This window comes from Pholis gunnellus, assembly GCF_910591455.1.
Source record: "Pholis gunnellus genome assembly, chromosome: 22".
In the NCBI taxonomy this organism is placed as follows: Eukaryota; Metazoa; Chordata; class Actinopteri; order Perciformes; family Pholidae; genus Pholis; species Pholis gunnellus.
The window spans coordinates 11,629,827-11,651,305 of NC_136549.1; the positions used below are offsets into that span (position 1 = coordinate 11,629,827).

A 21,479-nucleotide genomic window follows, 5' to 3' on the forward strand; every position below is an offset into this window, starting at 1 on the left:
TGGTAAAGATGAATCATTTAAATCTAGTTGTTTGAATGTATATTTCATGTATTCTTCTGGATTTTGTTCCTCTGCAGCCAACCGACCAGGATTTACTTATGAGAACTTGCTTCCTGGAGAAACCTCTTCTCACGTGATTGACAGCCTGGAGGAGGATAAGAAGTATACCATCAGTATTTATGCCATTTACCCCCAAGGACAAAGTGAAACCGTTTCAATAGTGGGCAAGACATGTAAGTTGATCGGCGTGAAAACCCCATAATTATACACCATAATTATATTAGTTTACTTTCCAACTTTCTCACACTCAAGTTCATTTCATTTACCATCTATAACTCTCTACACTGACTAAACACTGACAGGAAAACAGCTCTGATAGCTGTAACTAATCAACAATTACAGGACAAAGTCATGTAATAGAGTATGAGACAAGCTATAATGCAAGGAAGCAAACGCCAAGGTGTAGTACCATAATAAATCCACAGCATGGTGCTGTTGTTGTAGAATAAAAATACCAGCATTATGTTCATTACATACAGTAAGATTCTCCTTTATCACAATTGTCATGTTACGCTAGAGAAATGTCTATAAAGTTTTTACTTTTATTTGAATTAAATAACATTTGTATGCTTTTTTCTTTTCATTACATTCTTTTAAATTAACCTTTTTTGCTACCAAAAAATCTGATTAAATATCCTTACTTTCTGGCGTTACTATGATTTTTTTGATCATTCTATAAACTAAAGTGAAATGTTGAACTTGTGTATGTGACTCTGTGTATATGGGTGTGATTGTGTGCGTATGGGTGTGTTTCACAGTAAAGCTGGTAAAAGTTCAGAAGTTCCTGGTCCAAAACGCCACCACAGACACCGTCCAGGCGAGGTGGGCATCAGTTAAGGGGGCCACAGGATACCGTCTGACATGGGAATCCCCAGGTACTGTGGTTCACTCTTTGCTACGTAATTGAATCCAAGGGTGTAGCAAAAAAAGAAATAACCTTGGTTTGTGAAATAAAGCCTGTGTGCCTCTGTGTGTCTTTCAGACCGCCACATCGAGAACATAAACCTTGGGGACAACTTTAACTTCTACATGATCCAGGGCCTCCACTCAGCCTCTGAGTACACCATCACCATCAACCCCATCTTTGGAGACATTGAGGGGCCCATCATCTCCACCAAATTGAAGACATGTAACTAGGACGCTTTCTAGTGGCACGAGTGGATAAAGTATTACAGACCTAGACTAGGTTAGATTTGAAGATGCCCTTTCTGTCTGTCTGTCTCTCTCTCTCTCTCTCTCTCTCTCTCTCTCTGTGTGTCAGTGGAAAGCAGCTCAGTACAAACTTTGAAGGTGTCTGCTGTGAGCACCAGTACTGCTGTCATCTCATGGAACAGCGTCCCAGGAGCCACAGGATACAGACTGGCCTGGGGACCCACCCCAGGTGAATTACTATGTCCCTTTCTCTCACTTTCATCCTTCTGATTTGTTTACCTCATACAACTATATCCTGGTTCTTCCTGTGATACATCTCATGACGCTTGTAGACTCTGGTATATTTAAATGATGTCAATGGTGTCCTTCTACCGCAAGTTTTGGATAAAATGGAGTTTTCATACGTGTATGCATGCATGTCCAAGTTTGGTTCAAATGCTCCCTTTCTCCCAGTGACCGTCTCCCTCTGACAAGAGCTTTTGAAATGCCAGCTCTATTACATTAGACCCATCCACCATGCCAGACTGCCACAGGGATGTGACAGGTGGCTAAGGCTCACTTTGATGGGGGGAAAAAGGAGGATGATGTTGGTTCCAGAGAAGGGGGCTCTGATGCTGAGCCAGAGTTTAGAGGAAGGCCAGGGGAGTAAGAAAGAGTGATGTGACCGTGCTGTCAATGTTGATCTTGTTTTCAGAGTTTGTTGGTCGGGACCGTCCCAGGCAGTTGGCCCTGAATGGCAGCACCACAGAGTACCTGCTGAGGAATGTAGCGCATGACACTGAGTACGTCCTGTCTCTCTATGTGCTGTTTGGACCTGTGGTGGGACCCGGTATCAGTGCTACCTTCAGAACTTGTGAGTAACAATACGTGTGCCTCCCACACTGAAGTGCCACTGAGGTTTAGGTGTGATCATTATGGATTTTTACAATTGGTCGACTGCACAGTCGTGCCAATATGCTGGTTTTGTCAAGCTGATGATTTCACAACTGAAGTCCAAAGTTTGAATCACCTCTGTGTCACAAAATCTAAGTAGTGTAATATTGTATGTCCTTTTCATTGATAAAATATCAATTTAATTTGAATCATTCGTATTGAAAGTGACAGACCACAGTCTTTTTGAGTGAATTAACACCGGGCTGATGACAGGAACGTGGTTAGAGAAACATTAGAAATCAATCAGGCTGTTTAATTTGTCATGAGTATTTCTGTTGCATATCATAGATGAAATTATGTAATTAACCCTGTTTTTACAAGAACATGTTATTCATGTGTCGTTTTCCTCTGTCTCAGCTCCTTTGGGCTATGTGTCCAACTTCAAGGTGACGTCGTACACCAGCACCTCCATAGATGTAGAGTGGAGTGCGATTGTTGGAGCTACTGAGTACAAACTCTCTTGGAACACAGGTGATTACATTTACTCAGCCCAATGTGGGGACTATCAATATGTTTTCACAGGTCAATCAAACAAACTTGTCAGACAACCTGTCATCCATTTTAAAGCCTTTATATCCATTTTCTGTCCAAAATAATGAAGACAAATTGTGTGCGTAGATAATCCCTACTCTGTACGTAATATTGTGTTGTGTATGTACCTGCATGCTTGCAGGTGATAGCAGCCCTCAGTCCCATTACCTGGATCGCAGTGTTCTTTTCCATCGCATGGAAGACCTGAACCCACAGTCCACCTACACAATCACCATCTGTGCAGTTTATGGCAACTCAGAGGGACCAGAACTCTCCTTATCTCAGCTCACAGGTACAGGAAGTGAGGTTTCCCAGTTTGTTTTAATCCATCATGATTCATCTTTAGATCTAAATAGCTCTGTGCAGCAGCTGCGCACCCCATTGTAATTAAACGGGTCGGGAGAGCGAAGCTCCTCATCCCGTACCACGGCACCCTCGTGCTGTCTTTGTTTGACTGACAAGTCATGTACTTTGGTCTTCCCATTTTAACCACAGTTCCTGTCGTTGACACTTGTAGTATGTGTCCCTGTGTCTAAGTCAGCAGAGCTGCTATCACTTTATCACTGTCAAAGTCTTTCACAAAGCTCCCGGTGCTACATTTACTACAACGACAAATGATCGGGTGTGTGAACACCAGCTCATCCAGCTCAGATGAAATGTGTTGATGTTTTTATATAGATTTCTGTTGCATCATGATTGGAATTGATTAGGTACGAGTGTTTTGATACTTTTGAAAACACATTTAAATGTTGTAAAGTCACCTAACATGGTTATTTGGTGGTTATTTTTCCAGCTGCTGTCTCAGGCTCACAGCCGATCCAGGCAGTGAGGGAAGTGAAGGTTGTGGACATCGGAGTCAACTCTTTCTCCCTGTCGTGGAGGAAAACATCGGGGGCATCTGGGTACAAAATCTCCTGGATCCCCTTCCTTGGTAAGGGACCACATGAACAGTCAACCATGTGTGCTGACACCCTGATACTTACATACTGTACATGCATGCACGTATGCACACATGTGTAGACATGCATCTACCTATTTATGTACACAGAACGGTAACTACGAAACCTATTGTCCCCGCACGCTCACAACAAATTGTTATTAATGGGTAATTACTCACAGCTCCTCATAGATCACTCTGTGGACTTCTAACTGTAACTGAGCACACAATCGTATTGTTTCACACTCTCATTGTCTCTACATGTTGGATTTGTATTGTTCCCTGCTCCTAGGGGGTGATGAGAAGTCCCAGGTGGTATCTGCTGCTTCCACCACCTACACCATCAACAAGCTGCGGGAGAGCTCGGCTTATAAGATCCAGGTGTCCTCCATGGTGGGCAAGAAGGAGGGAAGCCCAGTCCTGCTCACTGCACGCACCTGTGAGTCCTGCCTCCCCGAAACAGTGAGGAACAGTACATGAGATGGAATCTCAATCAGAGGTTTCAGGGAGATATTTATGCATTATATACGTAAATAGATAGTGTAGGGATGGCTGTAGTTTTGTAGTATAGCCAGACACATCGGATCTTTTTATTGTTTTGCTTATTCATTCATTTTTATTTCATCACTCATGTGTTTCTTTCTGTTTCAGTGGATCTCCCAAAAGTAAATGGCTTTGCTGCTCTGAACACCACAGACAGCAGCGCTGTTCTGAACTGGACGCGTGTGGCTGCTGTTTCTGGATACCGTCTCTCCTGGAGGCACATCTCAGGTCTGACAAAGTTTCACCTTTTTTTAATCATCGCGTGACCATCATGCAATTTTTCAGTCGCAAAGAGGTTCATTCCCATTCTGTGTACGCTGCATTGCATTGTGCATTGAGCTCCCCGTCATGAGCCCCCGCTGTGTTTAAAATTTTCATTGGTTTGAAAAATATGAGTCTATCGTGTCCTAGATTTTGATTTGCAGCGTGTTACAATTTATTGCGTCGTGTATTGAGTCTCAGCATTAGCACTCTTTTCTTGAAATGAAAAAACAAAAACATTCTCATTCATTAACATTTATTTCAGAAGGTTATTATTTTTATTGCTGTTATTCCTGGATACTAACTCATTTATATGATTGCTCTGCAACAATAACTTCTTCTTCTTTGTGTGTCTTTTCAGTGTTGGAGACTAAAACAGAGACCCTGGGCCCTGGTTTCAGCTCCTATAAGATCAGGGATTTGCTCTATGGAAGAACTTATATTTTTACCATCAGACCTCTGTATGGAGAAGTGGAGGGCCCTATAAGCACCGTGTATCAGAGAATATGTAAGACACTACTCAAATGGTTTGATTCGCTCTGTGAAACATTGACAAACCTTTATCTTGCATACTTATGCTTATTGGTTTGCGAAGGATGTTGTAAGTTGTATCTATATTTTTCCACTCTTACTGCACGCTCATAATGAATATCGTTTAATATATTGATTGCATTGTATTAGATGCTGTTCTTCGCTCTGCTCTTACTACAAGTCCACACCGAATTACACAGTGTCAGTTCTCTGTGGGTTTAAACTTAAAAGCACTTTGCACTATAACCTTAACCGTAATGAGAAAAATCACACCCCGCTGCACCACACAAACTAGTTCGTACGTTCACTTTTGTTTACACTAAATATTTTTTTTGCAATATATAAAAAACAAAATGTAAAAAAGACTGAAACACATATAAACATAATTTGAACTTTTTAAAAACTAAAATTCACAACAATTCTATACACAGAAACTATTTCTAATCATTTTAGTTCCCTGAAACGATGAACACCACCTGTTCCTTTGCTGAAACCCATTTGTTGCTGCATCAGTAGTTTTTTTTTTTTAATCAGTTATGTTTTGTCTCTGTGCAACTCAGTGGGACAGGAACCCCCGCTGGTAACAGTCCAGTCTGTTCCAGCCACAGTCGCCCCTCATATCACGACCGCCTCCATCACCGACACTACCGTCACTCACACAGTCACGAGGATCACCCGGCACCCCATCGCTGTGCCGCCAACTAAATCCATAACCACCAAGAAGCCTCCAGGTCAGCCAAGTGTCCCTGCGTCAAAAGCAGCAGAAGTCCCCTCTCTTCGATTGCCCACACTCCGTGCAGAGACAACAGCTCCGCCGGGACCAGGTATTGTTTATTCATGATTGGATATTGATTAAGCTCTACAATCTACTGTGAGAATATTCTATGAAAAGATAAAGGGTGCATATAGTTTCCACATCATACAAACGTATTATAGACATTAAATGGTGAATATGTATTTACGGTATGTGTGTGTTTTTTCAGTGTGTGGTAAGGCCAAAGCAGACATAGTATTCCTTGTGGATGAGTCCTCCAGCATCGGTGCCAACAACTTCATCAAGATGAAAGACTTCATATTCCGGGTGGCCACTTACTTCCCTATCATCGGTCCTCAGGGCACACAGGTTGGTTTCTCAGTAAAACTTTCTTTGTTTTATATTGTTCCAGCTTGAGATTCCGGTCACGATATGGCTCGTTGGCCCTAAGTTTGTTTCGAGTGGTAGGACAATAACAATCAAAAACTGGATTTTAAATGATAATAGCTGCTGCCAGTTAGCAAACTGCTCCAGTGAGACTTAAGCCAGTGCCGTTAGCAGGAGCGTAATGTGCCATTATTTCACCTGCCCAAGTGGGAAGAATCTGACTCAAACATTTGCAGAAAGGATAAACAGGGCACAATGCCACATGGCTTGTAATCATAAACAGCGGCAGCCAACTAAGAGGCACATGCAGCAAATATCTTTCTCAATATATATATATATAGTATATGTGAGGAGGATGATTCAAATGCAATTTAGAATTATAGCTCAAAGTCACAACGGATGTAATTTAGATGGTGTTTTGATGACGTGTATTTTCTCTCAGATAGCCGTGGTTCATTACAGTGATGAGCCTCGAATTGAATTCCGTCTACGTGACTTTAAAGACAGAAACTCTGTGCTCAGGGCGCTCAGAGCACTACGTTATGGAGGAGGCAACACCAAAACAGGTTAGTGACACTCAATCAAATGTGCCACACTACTTTGCCACCTATCATCCGTTGGTAGGCTATTCCTGCTTTTCATGTCACAGCCTCTAACAGCTAATACATAATATTCATGGGTTGAAGATGCGCATTGCTCACACTCTATATGGTGCATGTCCCTTGCAACGTCACTGCAGTACCTCAAAACAGTGCTGTTCAGACAAGTACATTTCGTCCCACCAGCATATAACTGAGTAAAACTCTCAAAAGTGTAATACCTCTGTGTACCACCAGGAAAAGGCATCAGCTACGTTCTGCAGGAACTGTTCCAGGAGTCTCTGGGGATGAGGCAGGATGTGGCCCACGTTCTGGTTCTGATTACGGATGGCAGGGCCCAGGATGACGTGCTGCCACCCTCCAGAATTGCACGTGCTCTGGGTCTGTGAAACCATTGGAAAAAAAATATTCAAAATGCTCCAAAATGGTGTTTCCAAAGAGTTTTACCGCAGAAAAAAACGTGTATATAGCAGAGCAATATGAATATATGATGAATAGGACTTTGAAAAGCTGATTATCATTGTTTCTCTCTAGGTGTCAGTGTCCTGGCAGTTGGAGTTTCTAATGCAGACATTGAGGAGCTGAATAAGATAGCAGCACCCACCAGCTACAAAAACATCTTCTACTCACCAACCTTTGATGACTTCCCTTCCATTGAGAGAGAATTTATCAAGATCATCTGCAGTGAGGAGGTCCTCTCCGAGTTCAAACTTAACGATGAGGTAAGCAAGAGTATTGTCTGTCACATTATTTTCTTTCTTTGTTATTAATATATGTTATAGTTCAATCACACTTGTTGGAATTACATTTCAAACAACATCTTTAAGCCAATCTCTACAACTGGCACAAATGTGTTTTAGGTGATACTCATTATATTAAAGTTGCACATGTAAAGTACATGCATGTAGAAAAGTTGGAGGGATGGAGATGCCGCCCAAACCACCGCTGGAGATGGTTCTGCATGAATGGAGAACACGTTTTACATAAATGGGAATGTAATCACTTTTTAATTGACTCACAAAGACTGGAAGGAACTCTGCAGCCGACTTGTCTTTATTTTGACGTCAGAGCGGTGGAACGGTGTGACTGGAGCTGCATTACACAGCCGTCTCCGCCACTTAATTCTATATTCTGTCAGTTGACCACAATATCTTTAACCAGTCCATAATTAATTCCTTTTTCCTCGCGTCAATTTGCAGTCCGCTCAGTTGGACACCCCGACTGAGGACCCAGAGGAGTTGGATAAGCCTCAGGGTCCCTGCTCCTCCCAGTGTGTGAAGGTTGGTAGAATCACATTTTTTTTAATTCCCTAGTACATTCAACAGCAGCACAACGTGTCGTTTCTGTGTTTGCATCCTGGTTTAAAGATCACTGATTTCTCACTGAAACAATAGTTTGATTCTTGAGTTCTTCTCTTGATTAACCAACCATCATTTCTTTGTTTATCCAGGGTCAGAAAGGGGAAACGGTGAGTGTACTGAAATGCGTTATTTCAAATTAGAAATATACACAAAAGCGGTGTTATTTATATTTTGTGTTCTTGCTCTTTTTGTTCAGGGAGATGGTTCTGGTCTCGGCGGTCTGGTATGTTTTATCAAGTGTTCTTCTCAACATTATGACGCCCGTTAAGGGATAATACTTTGTTGCCACTATGACTTTTCCTTCCACTGTCCCCTCTCTGTCCTGCATTAATGTCCCCTCATTGCCATTAATTAAACTTTTAGAATAACTTGTAGTCTTTGTTTTGTTTATGTAGAGATTTCGGCAAAGCCCTGGACAGTATGATCCTTTTGCTCCTTCCAAAGGAGAGAAGGGAGAAAGGGTAAGAATCAACATCCAGTAAAAACAAACACACCCAAAACACACTACCGCCATTGTCGTCATTAATTGTCAAGATTGCCTTACCTGTCTGCTGTCGTCATCTATTATACATTTTATCATATACGTATGTAGCAGTGACAAGCATGGAAACAAACAAAAGATGTAAAAGTGCTGCTTATATTTGGTTTACCTCCAGTGAAAGATAAATGTATTGTTCGGTTCCCCCATTTGTGCATTGTGCACTGCAACAGCTATTTACTACAAAGCAAGGGAGAGTTAGCCAGTACAACAGCATTAGTCACAGTCAATGACAGGGATATTGTATATCGCACAAAAATGAAATAATAAAAAATTAAATTTCTTAAATTAGTCCAGTCATTTTCAGTCCATCTAGAGCTGAATTTCAGTGTTGTTATGGCTTTTACTTTAAGTATATTTTCATGTTGTTTAACACTTTTTTGTTATTCGTTCTTTGACTCAGTTACAGTGAATGTTAACACAACTGCTCTGTCTCCATAGGTCCAGTATATCAAATTATTGTTGTAATTACTTCTTCATTTTCATTGTATCAAATTTGATAGCTGTGTGGGTGAGTGTGGCTTTGCTGTGTATGTCTATTATTCTATTTGCCAGCACAGACCATAATGTTTTAATACGACAGGGGCCTCCTGCAACAGATGGTATACCTGGATTGCCAGGACGACCAGGGAGATCCGGACAACCCGGTTCGGCCGGCCAACGGGTAACTTAATTCAGAAAAAAACTAAAACTCACACTGACCTGGTTAATTAATTTAGGTCTGACTCTGAACATGTTTTTTTGTTGTTTGTTATTTTTCAGGGCCCTCAAGGCTTACTCGGTGATATGGTAAGACCGACATGACAAATACATTTAGGGGACAAAAGCTTTTCTATGTGCATTAAGTTGGGTCAGCTAGCTTAAACTCAGATCATGTAAATGTGATTTTCTGTCTTTGAATGTGGTCCCATCCATTTGCTGCATGTATCATCTATTTCCAGTGTAGACTTGATGAACACATTTTTATTTTGTCCTTTCATTTTGAATTTTATATTCACCATTTTTGGGCATTTTTGCCTTTACTAGATTGGAGAGAGTAGAGAGGGGACACACAATGGGTGACATGCAACAAAGCCCCTAAAACCACCATTAACACCATTAAACAATCAGATGTTCTACACATCAGAATAATGACTTGTTCAATATTGTTTATTCAGATCCTTCTACTAATCACTCATCCTGTGTCTCTCCGTGGTAGGGTCTACCTGGACTCACTGGTTCGAAGGGACAGAGAGGAGAGAGAGTGAGTCCAACATCTGCAATTACTTTAGACTGATTGCTTCCTTGATCTTATTACCAAGTTGCCTGCTGGATTGGTCTACTTTAGTGAAAGGGGTGTGAATGCTGCAACGACAACAACGACGAGGATGAAAATGATCTGTTGTGAGTACAGGTTCAAGCTTTCTTTCCTTTTGTTACCGCTTAGGGAGAGCCTGGATATGTTATAGCTGGCGCAGATGCAAACTTCGTTCCTGGTCGAAAAGGAGAACCGGGATCTTCAGTGAGTCCTTAAAAAAACAAACACATTTTGAGTTTTCCAACAGTTAACTTCAGGACAGTTCAAATGTTTCACACTGCATGTTACAGGGTCCCCAGGGGCCTCCTGGCGTATCGGGGGTCAATGGAGCTCCAGGCCTATCTGGCCAGTCAGGACCACCGGGCTCAGCAGGAATATCCGTTAAGGTAACTTGAGAGCGATCGCTTTTTTGGGCCTTGACCCAACATTGCAATGATGATCTTGTGTTGTTTCATGGTATCATATTGCATAACGTAAAGTCAGACCACCCTAGAGGAAGCAGTATGAAGTGTCATGCACCAAACATCGACCAGTTATTTCTACTCTGTTTGCACTCCGTAGGGAGATCCTGGGGAGCTGGGAGCAAAAGTAAGTATCTATTTATTCGTCTTTTTAAAAGGTTGTACTGGAAAATGTAATTATAAAACGCATCATACATTCTGTCTACTTGCATAATGGGCCTTATGCCCAGTGATTTAATGAATCAGATGTTACCAGCTATGAAATATTCATTGTTTCATTGTCATCTGATTATTATTTTTGAAAGGGCTTACGTGGGAAGCAGGGTGTGAAAGGAGACAAAGGAGAGTCGGGAAAAGATGTAAGCACATTGTTGACAATATTCTTAGAAGTGGCAAAAGACGTTGAAAGATAAATCAGAGTTGCTTACTGAAAGTGTTTTTCTCTCCTCTTTGTTCTTCTCTCTCTCTCTCTCTCTCTCTCTCTCTCTCTCTCTCTCTCTCATGCATATGCAAACTTCTGTAGGGTATTGCAGGTTTGCCTGGTCCCATTGGCATCGATGGGGTGTCAGGATTACCAGGCCAGAAAGGGGAGACGGTAAAAGTGTTAATGATTTTAAAAAAAATACACATTTTGAACCAGTCCATTAAAAATACTTAAATATCAAAGTAGTGAGTAAGCAACTGGCTTATAAATGGCTAATAAATATTCTTTTTTTATGCAGGGTGAAGAGGGAATTGGTATACAAGGTATTCAAGGTCCTCGTGGAGAGCCGGGAGAGAAGGTACATTGCAATGGACTTTGCAAAACGAACCATAAATATGGACTATTATAACTTTATTTAGAGTAGAATATATAGTTTTTTTTTAAAGTTCTGAAATCAAAAATGTTTTGTGTTCAGTGTCCGCAACGCCACATAACGGTTTCTATCAACTAAGATAATGAGAACAGCAGGTTGATTGTTTTTTATGGGGAAGATTGTTAAGGTGGGGCAGGATCACACTGGACGCAATAATATAAAATCCCATTTTCGTTTCAGTGTTTGAACTGTTTTTTTGCAGGGATATATCGGCTTAACGGGACCAGTTGGCTCAAAGGTAAAAAACATGAAACAAAAACATTTTAACACTGAGTGTGACATGTTATGGCTAAAAGCCCAAAACCTGTTTGTAAAATAACATTTGTAATTCATCTTTTAAGGGTGATCATGGAGAGCAGGGCCTCCAAGGAATCATCGGACTTCGGGTGTGCATTTCATCATTATTTCCTGTTCAATAGCTAGCAATGAGTTTGTGCATATTTTGCCCTCAAATGCACATTTTACAGCTTAGTCTAGATGAGAGCAAACCTGTTTAAGGGTGAATATTGTGTAAGAATCGATGATGAAAGAATTCAGAAGCAGTGATTTATTTGTACCTGCAGGGGAAGAAGGGATTCAATGGGGAGCAAGGGGTCAAGGTGAGTTCATCCCACACACGCGTCCGCTCTCTCTTCATCAGGCTGAACACATTTGCTTTATAATTAATGTGATGAAGTAAAAGAATCAATTTATTTCAGCCAAGCGTTATGCTTGCAATTGATTTATCAATACTGGCGTCACACAGGAATACAAATGGGTGTACGTGAATGTGTGCGTTCACGTACCTATGTTTTTGTCCTTTTAGGGAGAACGAGGAGAGATGGGACCAATAGGAACACAAGGACCCACAGTGAGAGAGGATTTCATCTTGACGATACACATATATACACATGTTGAAGTGCTGAGACTGCTGTTGCTTACAATGTCTTACAACGTGCATATTGCCTGCACACTGGAGCACGTCATAATGTCCCACTAAACCAACTTATAATCATATTTGCCACCGACTCACCTGAGCATATTTAAATCCACTTTTTAATTCATTTTTGATTAAAAATGAAGCCTGAGGCAGAAGCAATATATTTATCAACCGGGACCAAATGGCTGGAAATGCTGTTGATACACCGTTTATTTAGTCTTTTCTAACGTCTCGAAACAGACATTTAGATTATGATGTATGAACTAATAAAGAAGCCATTTTGTTCTGGGGTTTCAATGATGATAATCATGCGCCAAATTGTCATACCTCAGTGGGTCTCTTTATCAAATGGGCCATTTTGTCATGCATTGCTGATTTTTAATTTGATGCAGTTCGTCTTTTGGAAGTGACAAATCACAAAAAAAATTGGCGTCATGAGGACCATGTTCCTGTCCTTTGTAATACAGCTTTGAACAGAACAGCTAATACAGTGCTGGCTAACAGAAGATAGCAGGGAGTGATAGTTTGTTTATATGGTGTTTTACAATTTATTAGAGCTGAATAACAAGAGATTTGTTGTGTCGATTGGCACAACATATAAAGTAGCAATCGTAATAGAAACGACAATATAGAATTCAGAAATATTTGTAATTTACCTCGATCTTTCCAGGGACTGACGGGGCCATTGGGGTTAAAAGGAGATGAGGGTCCAAGGGGAGCCGCTGGAGATCCGGCCAAGGGCGTAAGAAAACTACTTTACTATAAACTTTAGAAATAGAAGAACTTTAGACTCACAATCAGTCTTCCTTTTTTCATCCCAACAGGTAATTGGCCCAACTGGAAAAAAGGGTGCCAGGGTAAGTAACCAAAGTCAATGTTTTCTGTTGGACCATGCATCACCTCTCTTTAGTTTTTAAACACCTCTGAGCTGTGGAGCTACATCTACATTCTTCTGCAATTTTGTTTTCCGCACAATTCTTTGCTGCAACTAAGGTAAACAGAGAAGGAACCCTAAGTATTTTTCTATCACATCAATGTTTATGACATAAGAGGCAGCAAGCAAAGTTACAGTTTTTAGGATTGCTTTGATCAGATTTGATTGGCAGTGGCCTGTTAACATTAATAAACAACCCCACAGCTTTCATTGCATTTTGATTTAGATGTTAATAAACTCTGATTGGTGCATAGAAATATGTGATATCATGCTTTTTTTCTGTTTTTGGATCCTGAGCTGAGGTTTCACTCAACCAACAAGATTACTCATGGCTCCATAAACGCTGTGCCTCCAAGAAATATTTATATAATCAAAACTTAATTAGTAAAAAGTCTGCAATGGTCTCCATCTGTTGGCCACTGAGCTGCATTGACTACAGATTTGGGGTTTGAAAAGTTGTTGGAAAGTGTTGCTTGCTGGTTAGGTTTTCCCAATTAGTCCAAAGATTTAAACTAGTGACATCATCTAACCTTGTTCAATTTTGTCACAACCTTAGTTGTTTGCCAGAGGGAAGTGATGCTGTGAATGTTTTATTCTGTCGAGACATTGTTAATTAATTGGTCGGGGTATTTCTTGCACACTCAGACTCGGTCCTCTGGGTCGACTTATCAAACACAATTAAGATTTTCTCTCATTAGCTTTTGAAGTGGGACTGAATGCTCCACTGATTGGGACCCCTTTAATCTCTCAGTCTACAGGGTGCCATTTAAAGTGAAGAGTTTTGTTTTGAAACTGTCATGTTGATTGATGTTCCGTGTTTGTGTGCGTGTGTGTGTATTTTTCCTGTCGGTCAGGGAGACATTGGTCCAGTCGGCCCCACAGGCCCCCAGGGAATAAAGGGTGAACAAGGAGACAAAGGAGACAAGGTTAATAATGAGAAATAACTCTCATAATTTGTCATTTCAGCATGTTATCATTTTTCAGATTTACTAAGAAAATAATTAATCAGTTAGCGCAGAAGAAAGGTTTTATAAATATATAAGTATGGTTTGTTTTCATGTGTGCAGGGAAGTCCTGGTTTTGGGATTCCAGGACAGCGGGGACCAAAGGGAGAAAATGGCGAGAGGGTGAGTCACTGTCATTTAACAGTTAAACCTTGTTCTCGTCATATAACACTGAAGCAGAAAACAGCTGGACATTGTATTCATGTTTAATCCTTTTACATTTCATTTACAGGGAAATGTTGGTTTGTCTGGAAAACCAGGACCAAAAGTAAGAGAAAATACTTCTTTCTTAAAGCTGATCTAATCAATATTTTTCATATAAAAAATGAGTCAATGCTAAATGAACGTGAAAGCATTCGCGTGTTCCGACCCTACTAGTGACCCTAAACTCTACCTTTCAGGTTATTGTTAAAATGTTGCTGTTTTGGTTCACTTTGACCGCTCTCATCAACTTCATTACAGTCACAGCAGCTGTTTACTTGAAAAAAAAGTTGTAAAAGCCTAAACGTACATTACTAGCTTAGCACTAAACAGCAGACGGACAAAGTTGGAGACTCGCTAGTCACAGTGGAGCATTTAGCGGATAAAGAAAGATTTTTTTGGGTTGGAGACCAAACCAAACCTAAAATAAGATTATATTAGATTTTGTCAGGTGGTCAGTCACATAACTCTAAATGAATGCTAATGTTGCTCCACGTCTGCTCAAGGTATAAATATTGTGGGAAGCTGAAGCCTAACAATGGTTTACCTCCTAGTGGCTATTTTGTTTTTAACTTTCGGTATATGAAGGATTCCATTGTAACGATCAAAATCCTTGAAACATATTAAAAAATATTTTCATTTCATGGTTGTTAATGTCACTAAAACACAAGTCGTCTGTTTGTCCAGGGGCGCGATAGCTCTAAAGGTGACAAAGGCACCAATGGGTTATCCGGCAATCCTGGAGAACCAGGATTAAGAGGTAAAGATGTAAGTAAATCCTGAGTGGCTGTTACAGCAATGATACAAGTTGTTTGTACTCTACAGCACATTTCATACGTATTTTCCTAATGACGTTTTGTTTTCAGGAGAAAGCTCCTAATATTTGTTAAAATGTGAGACAAACACACAATATGGGATATGTGTGATATGTGCGGATGAGAACTGGAGCAGGAAAATGTATTGAATACAAGTATTAACAATAACGGTTGACTTTGTGTGTAGGGTGCACCTGGAACTGAAGGACAACAAGGAACCAAGGTACAGTCAGGATGTTTAATTGATGCTTTAGTTCGGCGATGTTGCACAGGAGGTTAGCTAGTTCCATGATGATTTATAATCAATGCAGTCGGATCCTGAATTTACTTACTTTAAGTGGTTACTTTGTTTTGTCTTTCACAGGGAGAGCAAGGATCACCTGGAGAGCCTGGCGACAGAGGAATTAGGGTATTTATTTTGTGTTTTCCAAGATTAAAGGCAGAATAATACACATATAAACATACATATAATACCCCTCACTATACTCACCGTCTGTGTCATAAATGAAGAGTCTCATCAACAGATTATAGAGTTGACTCTGGCACATAAGGGACAAATAAGTCGATAATATGATTGGAAGTCTGCACATTGCGTGGACCAGATGTTCCGTTTGGTCAAAGACATTGACTTTCACGTCACGTCACGTTGCAGAAATGATACACACATTTGCTCACAATCATGTTTGATTTTGTATCTACTAAGACTTTTGATGCAATATGAGGATATGCTCTTTTTAATTGCTGTTGATCAGGGTCCACTGGGGTTACCAGGCCGACCAGGAGACCCAGGAGGCAAAGGAGACACCGGGACGTCTGGCCTGTCTGTAAGAATGTCATGAGACTTAAACTCATAATGTTGCCTCTGTGGAAGTCGTCTCTGTTGAACCAAATTATTTTTCCGTAGAGTGAAAGTCGTCATAAGTAACTGGAAAAAAAATCAGCTTAACACAGCAAAGTTTCAAGATAATATTTTTTTGTTTTTGAAGGGTACTGATGGAAAGAAAGGCGACAAAGGGGAGCAAGTATGTTTGTATTCACCAATGATCAGCATGTTCATTGTTTCTCCCGGTTGATCATCCTTCTGTTTCGGTCACCATCTTCAAAACTTGCTATCCCTCTGTGACTTGATGATTTCTATTTCGATACGTTTACTAATTAAGTTGGGCTTTTTGTGTCTGCCACCCTTCAGTGCACCTACTGCTTTGCCTTTGTGTTGCAAATATGGACTGTGTTTAGCAGTGTGACATGTTAGATTTTTAACTCTTGTTTTATTGTGCTCTTCTTTTGATCGTGCTGCTGTTGTCACAAAGGGAAAACCTGGACCTCCGGGAGAACAAGTAAACAAACCTCTATTATCTTTTTTATTTGACAGCCTCTCATCAGTTCAGCCATGTTCGACAAGTGCATTCGTTGTAACAAAGCTTATAAAGGAAAAACACCAATCTCCCATATGACCGTGCAAAATTAATTTCTGTTGTCAATCTGCTGAAATTGTCCATCAATTAGCAAGTTAACTTTTTATTTATGATTTTGTCCGACCAGATTGCTGCAGACAACAACATACTGACCAGAGTTATTAAGGTAGCTTGAAGAATAACTATGCTATATTGTATTTAATTTATTTTGAACTATTAATTGAATTCTTATCTTTGCTCCAGGGTGAAACAGGAGAGCCTGGTCAGCCCGGTTTGAGAGGAGAAACCGGTCTGCTTGGGCCAAGAGTGAGTATCCCACAAACATAGAAACTGCAAGTTCAGAATCCTGCCGATCACGATTACCATAGAAAGCTGTGAAATCTTTTAAAGTATCAGATAGTACTGAAACAATCAGTCCAGTCAACTTGCAGACAATGAATCTGCAAATATTTGGATAATAAAATAATTGTTAATCATTTTTCAAGCAAATATTTGCCATTTTTTCTGGTTCCAGCCTCTCAATTGTGAGGGTTTGCTGGTTTTCTCTGATTTATATAGTCATTTGAATACTTTTGGGAAGTTATATTTTTTTGTATTTGGCAGTAGACAATTATAGTTAATTACCCCAATATTGTACTCTCTCCACAGGGTCCAGAGGGGAAACCTGGACTACCAGGACCATCTCTGGTACGTTTATACGTCGTTTGAACATTTATTCTGGTAATGTTTGTGTCAGCGATGATGTGTTTGTCTTGATGTAAGAAACTGTTTGTTTTGCAGGGTGGTTCTGCAAGAGACAGACTTGATAGTTTACCAGGAACACCTGGAATGAAGGTAACACCAACTTGTGCTCACAGTTTTACTTGTATCATTATAATCTGCCCATGATAACTCCATTGAGCTTTGTGCATTTGGAGTGTGCGCTTACTCACAAGTTGTTTCATTATAACTGCAGGGTGACCAGGGGAAAAAAGGAGAGTCTGGTCTGGTGAGTAATAACAATGTTTTATGACAAAAAATAAATAGATTTTTTATTTTGACGGTTGTGTGTATGGATATGCCATTTGTGAGTGTTTTGTACCAGTACATAATATTATGTAATACTGTCAAGAGTATTTTGATTAATAAAAGGCTTGTTTTTTGTATGTGTGCATGTGAACAGGGGGGAAATAAAGGCGATCAAGGACGGGTTGGGATTGCTGGAATGCCCGGTTTACCGGGAACTCCAGTGAGTATCACTCTGAATCACGGATCCTGCGGCTAAACATTAAAAATCCATCCTTTACATTTCTAATGGCGACATTAAGCCAATCTAACATAATATATTGTTGTTTCAGGTGTGTAATTTGCACAAGCCTTCTGCTTTTCCACCATAATAATCCATTTAAAAAGCATCTCCAGAGATTGTAATTGCTTTTTTTTTTTCTACTGCTCCACAGGGGAGACCTGGCATTGACGGCAAGAGAGGCCTGCCAGGAAAAGATGTGAGACATTTTCATCAAACAATTACAGCACTGTGCTGAATGATACCCACTGGATTACCTTTATGCTCACTGACTGTACTAATTTGACTTTTTAAATGTGTTGCTATTGTTAAGTGAATTATTAAAATGTATTTTCTTCTTTAACAGGGAGAGCGAGCACCGAAAGGAGATGACGGCAAAAAGGTCACTGACATTTATTGCAACCGACTTAAACGTTTATGAAGCTATTTTTTTTAATACATTTGTAAACTTTCCACTCATTCCAGGGGGACCAGGGAGACACGGGTGCAAATGTAAGCGGTTTTGAGATAAGACAAGTAGACATTTATGTTTGTGAGAAAACTGAGTGTTTTTCTTCCTTCTCAGGGTAAAGATGGCAGTAAGGGGGAACCAGGACCTCCAGGTCTGCCTGGTAAGCAGGTGCTTGTCACATCAGAGGTAAAAAAAATCACCACCTGCATTGATAACTCAGGACCACCTAGACCTGCCAGACAGCTTAAAGTTGACTGATTTGTACATGGATCCGTTCTCAGGGCGCCTCCATTGATGAAATCCGAGAAGCATTTCCTATCCCAATGGGTCCTCCAGGAGCTACTGTGAGTTTTGATGAGAACACAGAACACATTTCTGAATATTTATAGCTCATGAATAATGGCACTTTAATTCAGCTGTTGCATAGCATAATTCATATTTGGCCTGCATGGCATCTGAGTCATCATTCAGCGATGACTTTAGTGCTTTTATTGTGAGTTGCAATGAATCGTGCCTTTTATCTGATATGGCAAGCTTGATGTCATGCATTGTAGATGCATGTTCCCATGTCTCGCTCCTCTGTTTCTGTGTCTAGGGTTCACCGGGAAAGAAGGTAAGATGGTAATGTGGCTCATACTGAAAACTGAGTTCTGAAAAGACTTAAATGTTGGCTCTGTTGCTCATTTGTCTTCTTTTTTTTTGCAGGGTGATAAAGGAGAAACGGGCCTGAAAGGAAACACGGTAGTGTTTCATTGTTAACACACAAAATCATACGCATATGGAAATGCAAATTACATTATGGTCATTTAATTCAATGTCTCTATAGGGTGATGCTGGAGCTCCAGGGAAATCTATTGAGATGAAGGTAAACACAGGGTGTACTAATCTCTCCTCTGGGATATATAATTTGTTTTGCACCTTGAACATATGTTTCCCTCTTATTTAGGACATTGAAGTGATGTTTGAAGCCTACGGTATAAGGGTGAGCTCTGAGCATTGTTTACATTTTCAGTTTGACAGAATTTGTAACCGTATAGTACAGCCTTTGTCACAGCACAGTTTGACCTTCTCAATGAAAACTTGTTTTCCCTCAGCTGCCGTTGCTGAAGACTTTGATTGACAGGCTGCTGCAGGATGGAGTAGAGGAGCTGCTTCATGTGCTCGGCAACTCCAAGAAAACAAAAGAAAACACAGAAACCTCCAACGTCATCACTGAGTTCACAGTACGTAAACTCCAGGGAAGAAGTGTGAGAGTTATTTAAAAAGTGTCATGCATCTCACGCCTCAATGGGATTGTAAGACACTTCTACAAAACATCAATATTTTCTGAACAACGGTCTGGTTACAAATCAGTCGGAGTGATTTCTTCCTGAACCCGTATGCATTCACCGAAAAACTTTAAATTCTCTCAACTCTTAATAGTCAGTTCCATGGTCTCTTTTTCAAACAACCGTTTCAATCCCGAGTCCTTTATGTCATTAAAAAACGTCCAAAACAAAGAGCAGTAAGAACAAATTGATACTTGTTTTTCTATTCATTTGTTTCAACAGAGTTCAGTGAAGTTTGACCTCACCAGCCAGCCGCTGAAAGAGTTGGAGACCATTGAGGACCCTGATTTAGATGGGCCGCTTCCAGAGTCTTTGACAGTTGTAAGTAACTTACAAATCTTCCTCTTGAATCTTTAAACCCTAAACAATCTTAAGAAGTCTTTCTGCTGTCTTTCTGTTGTTTCCACGACAAATCAACGTATACTAGATCAGTAATGTGCTCCATGGTCTTGATTCAAACTGACAATTACAGGAAAATCCCTGAAACCGAAAAGTATACATCAGGAACAAGTAGTTTCTAACCTCTCCTCAGATTTAGTTTTAGTTTTAAGAAAAGTCCTGAACGCTCAATATGAGTGTAAATACGTCAAAAAGATTGGAAATCTTTTCAGGAGACAAGATTCTGAGGGCACCATTCTGGTTGTAATTATATTAAACTCCAACAACACTCATAGTATAAGTACAACTTAATTGTGAGACCAGCACATTTCGTCAGGGTCATCATACAACACATAACGGATAAATAAAATAAGTAACTAAATAAATCTTTCAAATTGCAGCCAGATTTTCACCCACTGTGCACTGTATATCGTGACTCACTTGCGTTTAGCTCAGGCAGACGCTACTAGTCCAAAATATTCTTGTCTTTTGGTTTAAAGGACCCTTTAAGTGAAACTGCAGAGGGTCCGACTTCATGGACCAGGTCCACCCTGAGCGGAGAGCGGGAGCTCGACAGGATTCACACCGAGTTAAAGGGCTCCAGACGCAAGGAGACGGTGGATGGGGACAGTGAAGGCATCTCTTCCCTCAAAATGAATCTGACAGTAGTCAACTCCACATTCAATTATACTGCGACACAGGAGGTGAGCACATTCTACAACAAAGTATGCCAACTTTAAATGTACAATTTACTAAACTGTTGAAAACATGCTGAGTACATTAAACATGTTCATATTTTTTTGGGTTTCTACAGAGGTAGTTTTAAGATAATTCTTCAGCAACATGGGATTAAACCGAGTTGTGCATATTCACACCCAGCAGTTTCTGAATGTTAGCACAGTGGGATATCAGTGTCTTACATTACTGATAACATTATCATTGACATAAAATAATAATCATTATTGGTATCCTTGAAACCAAAAATTAGATTTTCATGGCAGGTCTCTCCCTGTGCCGTCGCTCTCACATGCTTTGCCACGTTTTTGATACTGAAAACCTGACAAAACTCAGGTGTCAGATACAGTTTATGTTGCCTTACATTTACGTTCTGTTGATTACAAAAGGATTAAAACAAAAATGTGCCTCTCAGACGGTTTCAGGGTTACCAGAGACTATGGCGGAGACTGTCCTCCTCGCTCAGGAAGACTCCCTGAAGAAGAACTCGGGACAAAAGAAGAAGAACAGGGAACGTGGGAAGGTAGAGCAAACATGGACATCTTATTGGTGACTGCGTTTGACACTGACTGATTGAAAAACACGCATGAGTATTGTTTCATTTATTATATTTAACATAAAACATAGAATACTCTTTTGATAGTTTTTTTTTAACAAGTTGTAATAATGTGTCTTGATTGATAACTTTAGTCTGTTAGTATGTGTCATGTTTTTGCTCACCCGTCCTACTTTTCAAGTATTTACTGATTTCAGTTCATGCCAAAGTATGACAATCAACTCACAGAGTACGCTTCAACAATTTCATGAAACTT

General features: G+C 40.2%; 1 protein-coding gene across 1 annotated transcript in view; it reads left to right on the top strand.

Moving 5' to 3' along the window:
• col7a1l (collagen type VII alpha 1-like) overlaps positions 1-21,479 on the top strand; it is a 49,956-nt gene that overhangs the window by 12,779 nt on the left and 15,698 nt on the right. The window contains exons 10-72 of the mRNA XM_079184125.1: positions 78-233; positions 819-935; positions 1,043-1,189; positions 1,322-1,441; positions 1,907-2,065; positions 2,503-2,616; positions 2,819-2,968; positions 3,470-3,607; positions 3,906-4,052; positions 4,265-4,384; positions 4,779-4,925; positions 5,509-5,772; positions 5,932-6,071; positions 6,532-6,655; positions 6,926-7,069; positions 7,223-7,410; positions 7,888-7,968; positions 8,139-8,156; positions 8,246-8,272; positions 8,445-8,510; positions 9,171-9,251; positions 9,350-9,376; positions 9,786-9,830; positions 10,014-10,088; positions 10,175-10,270; positions 10,446-10,472; positions 10,651-10,704; positions 10,869-10,940; positions 11,068-11,127; positions 11,405-11,440; positions 11,544-11,588; positions 11,766-11,801; positions 12,008-12,052; positions 12,792-12,863; positions 12,946-12,978; positions 13,910-13,981; positions 14,123-14,182; positions 14,292-14,327; positions 14,948-15,028; positions 15,263-15,298; positions 15,440-15,484; positions 15,828-15,899; positions 16,062-16,097; positions 16,386-16,412; positions 16,618-16,656; positions 16,734-16,796; positions 17,139-17,177; positions 17,271-17,324; positions 17,446-17,478; positions 17,653-17,718; positions 17,930-17,974; positions 18,122-18,157; positions 18,241-18,267; positions 18,341-18,412; positions 18,508-18,570; positions 18,822-18,839; positions 18,932-18,967; positions 19,053-19,091; positions 19,173-19,208; positions 19,321-19,449; positions 19,777-19,875; positions 20,433-20,636; positions 21,083-21,190. Coding sequence (XP_079040251.1) covers positions 78-233; positions 819-935; positions 1,043-1,189; positions 1,322-1,441; positions 1,907-2,065; positions 2,503-2,616; positions 2,819-2,968; positions 3,470-3,607; positions 3,906-4,052; positions 4,265-4,384; positions 4,779-4,925; positions 5,509-5,772; positions 5,932-6,071; positions 6,532-6,655; positions 6,926-7,069; positions 7,223-7,410; positions 7,888-7,968; positions 8,139-8,156; positions 8,246-8,272; positions 8,445-8,510; positions 9,171-9,251; positions 9,350-9,376; positions 9,786-9,830; positions 10,014-10,088; positions 10,175-10,270; positions 10,446-10,472; positions 10,651-10,704; positions 10,869-10,940; positions 11,068-11,127; positions 11,405-11,440; positions 11,544-11,588; positions 11,766-11,801; positions 12,008-12,052; positions 12,792-12,863; positions 12,946-12,978; positions 13,910-13,981; positions 14,123-14,182; positions 14,292-14,327; positions 14,948-15,028; positions 15,263-15,298; positions 15,440-15,484; positions 15,828-15,899; positions 16,062-16,097; positions 16,386-16,412; positions 16,618-16,656; positions 16,734-16,796; positions 17,139-17,177; positions 17,271-17,324; positions 17,446-17,478; positions 17,653-17,718; positions 17,930-17,974; positions 18,122-18,157; positions 18,241-18,267; positions 18,341-18,412; positions 18,508-18,570; positions 18,822-18,839; positions 18,932-18,967; positions 19,053-19,091; positions 19,173-19,208; positions 19,321-19,449; positions 19,777-19,875; positions 20,433-20,636; positions 21,083-21,190 — 5,042 coding nt within the window. The remainder of the gene's footprint in view (positions 1-77; positions 234-818; positions 936-1,042; positions 1,190-1,321; positions 1,442-1,906; positions 2,066-2,502; positions 2,617-2,818; positions 2,969-3,469; positions 3,608-3,905; positions 4,053-4,264; positions 4,385-4,778; positions 4,926-5,508; positions 5,773-5,931; positions 6,072-6,531; positions 6,656-6,925; positions 7,070-7,222; positions 7,411-7,887; positions 7,969-8,138; positions 8,157-8,245; positions 8,273-8,444; positions 8,511-9,170; positions 9,252-9,349; positions 9,377-9,785; positions 9,831-10,013; positions 10,089-10,174; positions 10,271-10,445; positions 10,473-10,650; positions 10,705-10,868; positions 10,941-11,067; positions 11,128-11,404; positions 11,441-11,543; positions 11,589-11,765; positions 11,802-12,007; positions 12,053-12,791; positions 12,864-12,945; positions 12,979-13,909; positions 13,982-14,122; positions 14,183-14,291; positions 14,328-14,947; positions 15,029-15,262; positions 15,299-15,439; positions 15,485-15,827; positions 15,900-16,061; positions 16,098-16,385; positions 16,413-16,617; positions 16,657-16,733; positions 16,797-17,138; positions 17,178-17,270; positions 17,325-17,445; positions 17,479-17,652; positions 17,719-17,929; positions 17,975-18,121; positions 18,158-18,240; positions 18,268-18,340; positions 18,413-18,507; positions 18,571-18,821; positions 18,840-18,931; positions 18,968-19,052; positions 19,092-19,172; positions 19,209-19,320; positions 19,450-19,776; positions 19,876-20,432; positions 20,637-21,082; positions 21,191-21,479) is intronic.